This window comes from Raphanus sativus, chromosome 9 (genome assembly GCF_000801105.2).
Source record: "Raphanus sativus cultivar WK10039 chromosome 9, ASM80110v3, whole genome shotgun sequence".
NCBI lineage: Eukaryota > Viridiplantae > Streptophyta > Magnoliopsida > Brassicales > Brassicaceae > Raphanus > Raphanus sativus.
Genome location: NC_079519.1, coordinates 11,097,437 through 11,108,768, shown reverse-complemented (window position 1 = coordinate 11,108,768; position 11,332 = coordinate 11,097,437). Strand labels below are relative to the sequence as shown.

The 11,332-nt window shown below is 33.6% G+C and overlaps 1 protein-coding gene and 1 long non-coding RNA gene across 5 annotated transcripts; both read left to right on the top strand.

Moving 5' to 3' along the window:
- The first annotated feature begins 5,483 nt into the window (after nucleotides 1–5,483).
- On the top strand, nucleotides 5,484–6,805 carry LOC130500278 (uncharacterized). 4 transcript variants are annotated; one of them, XR_008938893.1, is made up of 5 exons: nucleotides 5,484–5,771; nucleotides 5,841–6,086; nucleotides 6,168–6,344; nucleotides 6,410–6,462; nucleotides 6,575–6,805. XR_008938893.1 is itself a non-coding variant. In XM_056995117.1 (5 exons), exons 2-5 carry the CDS (start codon nucleotides 6,021–6,023, stop codon nucleotides 6,615–6,617), a joined length of 348 nt encoding a protein of 115 aa, XP_056851097.1. In that variant the 5' UTR covers nucleotides 5,484–5,771; nucleotides 5,846–6,020; the 3' UTR covers nucleotides 6,618–6,805. The 4 variants fall into 4 exon arrangements, 2 of the variants coding, with proteins under 2 accessions (XP_056851097.1, XP_056851096.1); XM_056995117.1 differs by having other exon boundaries at nucleotides 5,846–6,086; nucleotides 6,566–6,805; XM_056995116.1 differs by having other exon boundaries at nucleotides 6,566–6,805.
- Nucleotides 6,806–9,575: 2,770 nt separating this feature from the next.
- LOC130500277 (uncharacterized) lies at nucleotides 9,576–11,216 on the top strand. Its single transcript, XR_008938891.1, has 2 exons — nucleotides 9,576–10,900; nucleotides 10,998–11,216. It is a non-coding gene; the product is annotated as an uncharacterized LOC130500277 (long non-coding RNA).
- The last annotated feature ends 116 nt before the right edge of the window (nucleotides 11,217–11,332 follow it).

Here is an 11,332-nt window from a genome sequence, read left to right as displayed (position 1 = left end):
AAAAATATAATTATTTAGTTTGGTACTTCATTTGGAAACAGACGTTGAGAATCTGAGACTTTCAAAATTTAATAGTGCTAAAATCTTTCACTTCTAAAATATACTGGATTACATATAAATTTTTATGAGTTTGAAATATAAATGGGCTGGTAGTTGTTCTGTGAAACAAAAATGGGCTGGCGAATGAGATTGCATTAATAATGTATTGGCCACCGGAATAATCGGTTACTAAATGTATTAAATAACAGTGCTTTAATTATAACTAATGGCATGTCATCGTAATTATTGTGCAAAACTCAGGATTAAATAATATTTGTACTTCAGTTTTAATAGATTAGATATATATTAAATATTATTTTTTTGAACATGGGTTAAATATTTGATTATTTTGGATTTTTGAACTGGTCTTGCAGTTCCATTTTTTTGTTTATTCGGTCTGCCATTTTTGGTTTCGGTAAGTTAGGTTGGTCCTGAACCAGAAAAAAATTGGTTCTATTCCGTTTGGTTTTCGGTTATTTTGGCTTTTACAACTTTACCGAAATAACTGAATCTTTTTTCATCTTAACATGTTTCATCTTAATATATTTTACACATAATTGTTGTCCTTACTAAGAGACAACTGCCCAAACACAAAACAGCCTCTGTTGTCCCTCCAAGACTGATGCCCATACATACAGCGCCTATCACCCTGCCCAACCGGCAGTCCACTCACATCTCATCACATCACTTTACACACTTCCTTTTCATTGTTGAACACTTCAGGACCAACCACATACAACACATAGTCTCATCCTAGAAACCATTCATCTAATCCGTTTCATGCATCTAATATCCTAGTTGTTTAGTTCTTTCTAGCAGATTAGCTCACAAACAAACTCTCATATCAATACAATGATTTATTAAGTCCTTTAACAGTATGAGCATTTTCATGCACTATGTAAATATACATCTAGCAATCTAGCATTTATTAAGAAAATGATAGAAAACCGTGCATTTAATCTTAATGGGTCATAGGTAGGGATGGAAAACTGGGTACTGGACCGCGGGCCCAGCCCGTTAAGGGTTGGTGTGGGGCGGGTTTGGGCCTAAGTATTCAATACCCGCAAAAAAGCGGGCGTTGCGGGATGGGCCTTGTGCGGTGCCGGGTTGAAAGCGGGAAAGCCCACCTTATCTGCGGGATCCCACCTGTACCGCATCTAGAATCCTCGTCTTCTTCACCTGAAACAAAAAGAAAGCAATGAAACCTCGTTTTCTTCACCGAAGCAGCTTCAGCCTTCAGGACCTCAGGTTAGTCGCTGTCTTGTGTAGAGGGAGAACTGGATGTCTTGCTTAGAGCTCGATGTATATAGAACTAGTAAGAATTGAATGGAGAACTACTAAGAATTGGTAGGAGAACTCAGTATATAGATAGGAGAACTGGATGTGTTGCGTAGAGCTTGATGTATTGATAGGAGAACTCGCTACCTTGCTTAGAACTACTAAGAATTGATAGGAGAACTTGATGTCTTGCCTTGATCTGTCATTCTGTTGTTTGATGAATATCGTTTGAGAAAATATAGGAAGTTTTAATTATTTTTTTGGCATTGCACGTTCAAATTTTAAACTATCAATTTAAAAAAAAAATTAGTTAATATTTTTAAAACCCTACCACGACACATTAGATAGCAAAACAATGCAGTATTACTTTGTTATAACAAAGTCGCATAAAGGGATGTTTTTGATACAAGACTAGTCTTGTTTACTTTGTACTGTCATTAACTCAATGTTCTGATCGTATAACTATATGGTAAATGACGTTTATGTTTGTGGTCTGCTAAAATTCATTTTTGTTTTTGTGTGTTAGTGCAGGAAGAAGCAGACAGACTGTCTGAGACAGTGTATTATTTATTATCCCGCGGGACGGCCCGCAAAGGTTTGCTAGGAATGCGGTACGGGATTGGGCAGCTATGTTGAGGACCGCATCCCGCGCGGAACAGGCCCGCCGTGTACCGCCAGAAGACGAACCCGCAGCGGGACGGGACGGTACGGGACGGGAGAGCCCAATTGCCATCTCTAGTCGTAGGCCTATCGGCTTTCCTTTTATACCAATTGAAACTTTGGGCTAGAGGTTCTAGGCCGTTACAAATCTTTTCATGTTAATCAGAATTTGACCTGAATCATAATCCTCAAACTTAGCGTACTAACGTCCAAAACCAGAAGGAATTTAGAAGGCATCGATAATTATTGGGAAAAAACTCAGAAATAACATGGTGTTGTAAAATAAAGGAGATGATTTATCTATCTATCTATTTATATATAATAGAGTTCCCTCTCTCCAGAGCGTGACACGTCATCAATTAGCTGCAGGAGACGCTGACACGTGTCCATTGTCTTTTAAAAAATTGCTGCTTTCAACTTGGACTATCACGTTTTCATGTTGGGCTTCGTATCAGGTTATTTTATTTTCATTGTCGGGCTTACATTAGGTTATTTGGACTGATAAAAGAAATCAAAGAAAATCAAAAGCTAAGTTTATTGTCCGATTTTTCCTTCTTCAACAATGGCGACTTTTAGATTTTTAGCGTTCATATCATCGTTTTGAGAAGAATCGTGAAGAAGATTCCCTGGATCGAGATGCCCTGGTGTTGTTTCGTCTCCACGAAACAGTTACGGGATGCATTGATTCACTGCCATTAAGGACCTCTTAACTCCTTCAATCCACTGCTAGCACGATTTATCATTCAATGAATCTTACCCTCTGTTCAAGGCGGTGCAGCTACAACTATAAAAAGGTCGGTCTACATACCGTGAACATCATAATCACAACTAACACTTCAATTTTTTCCCCAGAAGAATTGTGAAATCATCTATCCTCATCGCTGATTTCAGGACTGGCCAATGTTCTTGAAACAATCTATAACGAAGAGACCCAGAGCACTCAACACCGCATGTCAACCTTCTGGATTTATAGGTATATCTAATTTCTCGATTTTGTTGAGTGCCTTTTGAACATACATGTCACTGCTCTGTTTTTAAAATGATGTGTAACTATTATTTTCTGCTGCAGGAACACTCCGGCCTGCCCAAGTGTTTTTAATGGGCTTGCTGCACGCCTGAGTCCTGACTCTGGTGTTGATCCTAAGGTGGTTGTTGCTATTGTCGGAGGTAAGAAACGAATCTCACTTACGTTAGGTCCACTATCTCCTTGAGATGTTTGTTTGTGTCAGCTAAACATTTGTCTCCATGTTTCCATATCATAAGTCCACTCTCACACTCTGGGTGTCAGCTAAAATAGATGTTTTGGATTCAGGTAGACCCAAAATACGAGAAAGGTGTTGATCAGCAGTTAATGGATGAAGCACGGATTGTACTGGTAAACATTCACTGAGCGCATAATTTAGAATTGGTTGGCTTCACCACCCATTAACTCTCATGCAACATTGTATATAGGGACGCATCTTGGATGCCTTTGTTAAAATTCAGTACTTTCAAGCGAACTATCTCTCAGGTAATTATGTTCTTGAGCTAATTCTCTTCACAACTATATTATTATTATTACTATTTCTTTTACTATATTATTTCATTAAATTGTTTACCTATTCCTGCTTTGTGATGTATAGCTTTTTCGGGAGGGTGAGATGGGAAAGGATCGGATCACTTTGAGAGCCAACTTTAACTTCCTGTCCAGGTAATTAGTGTCTATTCCTTATATTCTTTGGTTACGTACTTCACTTTTTGTGTTTTTACAAAACATTATGCATTCTTATTGATGGCTTTGTATATGTTGTTTAATAAGCAATTAGCTTATCTTGCAGATTATCTAGCAACTTTTATTACATGCAGTTTTGAATTTGCAGGTTCCTGCCAGACATTCAAAAGAAGTGAATGACTGTAAGAATCTGATCAAGACCCTGGTCATGCGTACTGAATCTTGGAAGAGTTATCCTCTTACATTGGTTAGGATTCTGTACTTGAAGATCAATATGTTTTCTTCCTGATTTGTGTTCAGGAATGAAAACAATAATATGGAGTATAACACATGCTCATATGCATTGATATCAGGTTTCTACCCCTGAGTGTGAGAGTTTAGTCACTCTCACTGCCATTTTACATCTCAGGCTTTCTTACTATTTTTGCATCGTCAATATCTACAAGCTGGTCAAATTCTGAATCATATTATCGGTTGTTTTGGGTTGTATTTAAAAAGAAATGGGATAACCCTTTTGTAGATATACTTGGATGATTTATAGCAAAAGTTAAAAAGATAGACATACTTGGGTTCATATGTATATCAAGTTAGCTTAACATGTTACCAAAAAAATGTGTATATCAAGTGCAGGCGTACTCGCATCATGTAGAAAGCAAACATCTAATATTACATAAATAATTTTATAATTAATTATATATTTTAACACAAATAAAATTCTATCAAAATCCTACAGTAAAACTGAATTTAGTACAAAAGTGTAACATAACAAAAATTAAATGAAATAAACAAAATAAAAAAATTAAAAAAATAAATGAAACAAAAAGTAAATGAAATAAAAATTTATGAATCCATTTACAAGTTTGTTTCTTTTCTACTAACAAAAATGAAAAAGTTTTCTGGAAATTACAAGAAATGATGTAAAACCACATCTAATTATTAATTTATAATTAAAACATAAATTACTAAACAAAAGAAAACATTTTAACATTTTAAAAATAATAAGTAGTCCTCCCTCTGTTTCTAAAAAATAAATATCCTAGATTTTTCTCATATATTAAGAAAATTCACTAAATCTTGATTATAAATGCAACTTTTTTATGAATAACAATTTTCCATAACTATTAACCAATATAAATTCAATAAATACTATTAATTTTTTTTGAAACTTACAATTTCTCATAAAATCACTCATTAAAAAAGTAAAAAATATATCTTTTTAAAACAATTTTTTTCCAGAACATACGTCTTTTAGGAACGAAGATAATATTTTTTAAAAAATCATAGCCAGTTATTCAGATAACATGGTTTATTAGAAAAACATATTCTAACCCAACATAATAGGTAGTATTTATATTTAAAAAAGTATAACCAATTATTCAGATAACTTGATTTATTTAGTCTTCAAATCAAATAACATATAATTTTTAACAAATATGTATAATTCAAATAATAACAACTAATATTAAATATTTATTCTGATTATTTAAATTATTTACTGATCTACTTCCCGCCCGTAGGGCGGGCTTATCCTAGTATATAATACAGTTTCCTTCTCTCCTGTGCAGCCACGTAGGACGCCAGCGTGGAAACTCGAGAGACGATGGCGCGACACGTGTCCCAGTTAAATGAAACGATGCGTAGCGGTGTCCAACTTTCTGTCGTTCTTTTTCTTTTTCTCGATAGACTTCTGTTGGGTTTAATTGCAATGGGCTGACCTTTTAAGTGGGTTAATATTTATCAAAGCCTAATAGACACTGTCTTCGTTTCCTACAATCGATTTTTTAGGGTTCATCATGTTCTCAACTTCTTTCCTTATACTGTTTTTTTTTCCTAATACTGACCATGGAGTTTCGAGAGTGTTATGGGAGATGAATATTCACGTCCTATCTCTGCTGCGAGCTGACATTCGCGTCGATTCGTCTGTCTTTCTTCTCGCCGACAAAGGGAAACCGGAACCGTTACGGGGTACATTCAATCGTTGTCATTACAAACTTCTTAATTCCTTTTCTCCACTCCTTCCACGATTCCTCATTCACTGCATCCGTTACTATCTCCTGTTCTCTGAATATGTAGCTATAAATAGGTGAGTTTGTACCCACAAAATTCATCATTCCATTTCTTCACACTCATATTAATCGAAAAACTTTTTCAGATTAGAATCGAAAACTCTGTTCTTCTCCTCGCTGCTTGAAGGTCGAGCAATGTAACACCACCGTAGGAGTTTGTCAGTGTGGAAAAGCTTCTCCTTTTAAGATTTTATTCTTCGTTCACTTCCATTTTATATTAATGGGTTCTTGATTTAGTTTCCGTGTTCAATTGTTTCTCTGCAAATATGATCTTTTTACAGTTTATTAATGATGGTTCTCAGAAAAGGAATGAACTTTGTGAGAATCTTCAGGTGATCTAAATAAAAAAGTCTCCACCTTTTTCAGTTGTCCTTCGTTTTGACTTTAGTCAACCTTTGTGTGTGTTTGTGCAGATAAGAGAAATGGTCTCTACTACCTTCATCTTTAGAGTGATCAATCATCATCAGCAGCAGCACATAAGGGAGAAAGAGAGATACTTAGCAAAGTGCACGGTGGGAGCTTTACCTACACCTTCAACGAACTCATACTTGCAACCAGAAACTTCAGAACAGAATGTGTTGTCCGAGAAGGTAGTTTTGTTCTGACTAGAGGATTGATCGATGAGACTACTCTAAATCCAGCATTAATATTGTAGTTGTTGTCAAGCGTCTTAACTCTGATGGATTTCATGGTCACCAAGAATGGCTGGTACACATAACTTTGGTTATGTTCTTTTATTATGTCACTCCAATCTCAAACTTTCATTGATTAATTCTGTGACCCGTTTGTGTGATTTGTTGTGACTTGTGAGGTCGGACAGAGATCAACTACTTGGGGCAATTAAGTCACGCAAACTTAGTTAAACTGATTGGTTGTCGTTTGGAAGATCAACAATGGCTTCTTCTGTCCGAGTTTATGCATAAGGTTAATCTTGAGGATCATCTGTGTACAAGTGAGTTTATAAATCAAGAAATTAATGAAACTGTCAGGCGATTATTCTTATGTTTCAATGGTGTTGAAGCAGATTATGTGCATTTCTTCATAGCTATAATTTAACTATATGCGATTGTTTGTTCTTATGTTTCTATTTCTGTTAATTACTAATTTAACTATAAATGAGTAATTAAATAAACTGTTAAAATATCATATATAAGAAATATTTAAACGTACTGATTAAGTTTATCTTAGCAATTGGTTATTCTTATGTTTCTATTTTTCTTTTCTTACTGGAAAGATAAACCTTTTCCTTATAAAATACTAGATTATTTAAAGTTCATATTACCGCTGAGAAGAAACTATTTAAATTTTAGTTTAACATTTAAAAAGGTATATTTTACCCTCGACTGAAATAACACTAACTTTCAATTTTTTCGTAGAGACATAGTATAACCAACACAAAAAGGCAAGAGAGAGAGTGCAGGCACCACACATTTACTTTGAAGAAGAAAAAACAAAAATTAGCCTTACACACTAAGGCACTAATCACTATATTATTACTGTAACTAAAAAAAGTGAAAATGCAGACTCTTTAAGTATTGTAAAATAACTAACGTATTATAAGCCTTTATCTTTAAACTGCATTCAGTCATCTAACATTTCTATAATAAAATTTTCATCAACAAAAAAAAAACTTGGACTCTATGAGAAAACTATTGAGGCATGTAACAACGTAACATCAAAAGTAAATTAGTATGTCTAATGCTTAGCATTTAACTTATGTTACACTACGATTGTGGTATTATAACAAAGTACGCAAGGGATACCATTTATATAAAGACAAATGTTATCTTTTTTTTTATCGAAGACAAATATTATCTAGGTCTACAAATTTCTGACGACTATATTGATATATCTATCTGATTTACAATTACTTAAGACCAATGTTAGTAGTTAGTACAACGATTATCGAAAGAACATCAACAAGTGAAAACTCAAAGAAAGGGAAGAAAGATGTTACCGCAAAAATGTGACTCCTCTGCGACGATCACTCAAATCTAATATTATCACTATAAATAAATGAAAATTTTGCATTCATGAAATTAAGTAAAAGTTTAAGAATACTGTGTATTTTTTTTTTTTGCCAACTATTGTGTATTCATTCCAATATCTAAAACCAACCGACTTGCACGCTCAACAAATCAACATAACAGACATAATAAATAAAATTCATACAAATCAGCATAGTTAAATAATTTACAATCTACATATATAGAACCACATGAGGAGAAAATAACGGCATTCCCAAATAAATCAAATAGAAAATACTAATAAAACATAGATTACTTTCGCTTCGACTGTTGTATTGACAAAATGGCAGACCGCATAAAAATTAATACGGTTATGTTTTCATTAATCAAATACGCAAAGCCAAAAAATATAATAGTTACATTAGAATATCTATAAAAGATATTTTAACAAAAAAATTCAAATCAATTATTTTGATAGACTTAAAATATGTACTCTTGCATAGTCTAACAAACACAATGTAAAATAGCTCAATAACAAACAAAAATAACACAATGAAATTAGTTAACTTAAAACAAACAAATCAAACTATATATACCGACATAATAAAAAATAGAACATACCTGAATTGATAATCGCAAAAATCATATTAAAAGGTTTAGTTAACTCCAAAAAAAAAAATTTGATTATCTTAAAATAAAGGAGTTCAACGGAAAAAAAAGTAAAACTGCAAGTAAATTTGAATTTTTTACAACAAAAGAATTGAACAGAAAAAATGATAAAAAATCTTAAAAGATATTACAAAATAACATTTCATAGAAAAGTAAAACAATATCATTTATACTTAAGATAAATATTAAAAAATAATATATTGAAACATAATAAACAACTTTAGTAGCAAAAGGACAGCCACAAAACTAATAAGTCACATATACTCCAAAACAAAACTCATCAATTTGTAAACATTAAATAATAAATTTTAGGAATATAAACATATAAATTGCAAAGAAAGTATACGATAATATAATTATATATATTACACAATAATTATATCCCGCCCGTAGGGCGGGCCGACCCTAGTTATAATATATATTTGTATAAAAGAAATAAAAGGAGATCCGGAATGAATGGGATGTGAGAGAGAGATGAGAGAGTAGTTTTATGTTGTATGTGGGGTCAGCAAAGATAGTGAGATAATATATATATATATATATATATGTTTCTTATTGTTTCTTGTTTTTATTTTTAACGCTGATTTATTATGACATTGAAACTATGAGAAGTATTACATAGACGATTCAACAACCGATAATACTATATGCCTTATGAGATTTACGCATAACTGCATCATCTGAACCGTCCTATGAAGATCAACTATTGACCATATTTACTTGCACTATCTTGAAGATCTCTTGTACATCTTTTTCTGTGGTCTGCATTAATAAATCAATCTCTCCCGGATTTAAAACCTGGATTTACTGTAATCTGCAAGAAATTGCATAGTCTGAGATTTGAAGTTCAGACTTGGATGTAGAAGCCTTTAAACCTTAACCACTAGGCTACGATGCTTCCACATTGTTTCTTGTTATCAACGAGAGAAAGATATGCAAACTGATTGTTTTATTTCTCAGCACAAACACATTCCTTGTATAATACATAATATAATGCTTAGTCATCTTTTCTCACTACAAGAAATATGAGTATTGATAGCACATCACAGTAGCACAAATTCACAAACTGCTACAAAAGGTGGTTAGATGTGTAGCTCTATTAGCATTTAAATAAAGGCTACCTAGTATTTTTCAGGATTTTTACGAAGCAGGAAGACAAAATTCCAATTTTTATACTTGTAACATTCATGAGTGCCAGATAGTGAAAATCACTTTTGCCACCAAAATATTTGGTTTTAGTAAAAATTTTCTTTTGGTCTTTTCATTTTTTTTTCTTCAGAAGAAAAGAAAAACCTCAAGTCTCTATTTTTTTCATATGACACATAAAATATTTCTCCATTATCTACTACATTATTCTCATATGACACATAACTCACAATTCTTAGTTTCAGTGACGGTTACATCGGCGACCTTTCTGCAAGCCTGGTAACGTCTCTTGTATGTTTATAAGCTAAAGCTTGTACCTTTGAGGCTTTGCTTAGTTTTTCTCCCTTAGATTTGGTCTCACCTTTTCTTTTAGTTACTCTGTTTCTTTTGAGAAGAAGCGGACATTTCTGGTGCTTCTGATTCGAAGGTAAGACTTCAGGGAACATGTTACCTCTAAGGTAAGACTCTTTTCTTTTGGCTCTGAGCTTGATTGAAAGAAATTGAGCGTTGACCCTCTAAGCATGAACACAGTCTCTGGCTTATGATGTTTGTATCTGAGGGGAAATTGGATTTGTTTGCAAGAGGTAGATCGATAACTGGTTCTGGGCTATGGAGATATATGAATCCAGCGTATTATCTGAAAAAGGCCAAAGCATTTGGCATTGCTTTTCATTGTGTTCGTTTCTGTTTCTATGGAGGTTTGAGATCGTATATATCTTGCCTGAGAAAATGAGTTATGTTTTGTATGAATATCTCTGTCTAAGAGATAGTTTTAGTATCATTGTAAGGATTAGCTTATGCTGATGTTTGATTTTAGGGAGCGTAAAGCTGTTCTGTTCATTGATGATGGCCAAAGTTCGTTCCTTTAGCTTAGAACAATTTTAAAGCTCATGTCTGAACCAATTTGAAAGCTCATGTCTCTCTTAATTATCATTATGAATGTTTGTTTTTTCTTTCTTCAAGATTGCTTTCTCATACACAAAACTTGTTGCTGTTTGGTGAGTTACTTGCATCAGAGGAGCTTGTCTTGTGTCTGAATCGCCATTTTCTGTGACTGGACTGTATTGAAACTGCAGTTTGATAGCTTGTGTTGAGATCTTAATTGTCTTTCGATGATCTGATCGTAGCTCTTATTACTGAGTTTAAGTTTCATATCTTTTGCAGATGACTGAACCCATATTAAAGGCTGCTAGGTATTGATTCAATAGGAATGGTGAAGAGCCTGATGAGTGACGAAGCTTCAAGGGTCTGGTACCAGAAAACAGAATCCTTGCTCCGGAGCATCTTCGTTGCCGGGTCTCGGCGTCGGGTTTAGATTATGAAGGCTGCGACTGTGGATTCGGATTCTCATCATCATCCTCTCAGTTTGTACTGACTTCAAGTGTACTTGAAAAGAAGAACATGTTGGGGATTGTATGATCACTTTCTTCTTTGTGCTTGCTTCTGTTGTTGTATTGGCAGTGCGTTAGTCTCAAAGCAACTTCCCATTAGATGAAGACCACAAAGACTTGCATTCACTTCAAAGGATGATTTAGGTTTTTGATTTTGATATGTTAAAGTTTGTTGAGGCATTGGTTCGTAGATTTAGCAATCTTAGGAATTGTTTTGGTTTATGTGTATTTTGGATGATATATGAAATAGTCTATATTTTGGAAATTTAATGAAATTTAAATTTTTATATAGAGATCAAATTTCAGCGTTTTGATTTACCTTTAGCACTACAATTTATGTTCCAATTAACATTTCGGCAATAATAGATTAAAAATAAAACAATAAAAACTACTTTTATATCAAGT

Coding starts and splice junctions, on each gene's coding strand:
- LOC130500278 (XM_056995117.1), top strand. CDS start 6,021: ATGATCTTTTTACAGTTTATTAATGATGGTTCTCAGAAAAGGAATGAA. Junction 6,087..6,167: donor AACTTTGTGAGAATCTTCAG/GTGATCTAAATA, acceptor GTGTTTGTGCAG/ATAAGAGAAATGGTCTCTAC. Junction 6,345..6,409: donor AGAATGTGTTGTCCGAGAAG/GTAGTTTTGTTC, acceptor TTAATATTGTAG/TTGTTGTCAAGCGTCTTAAC.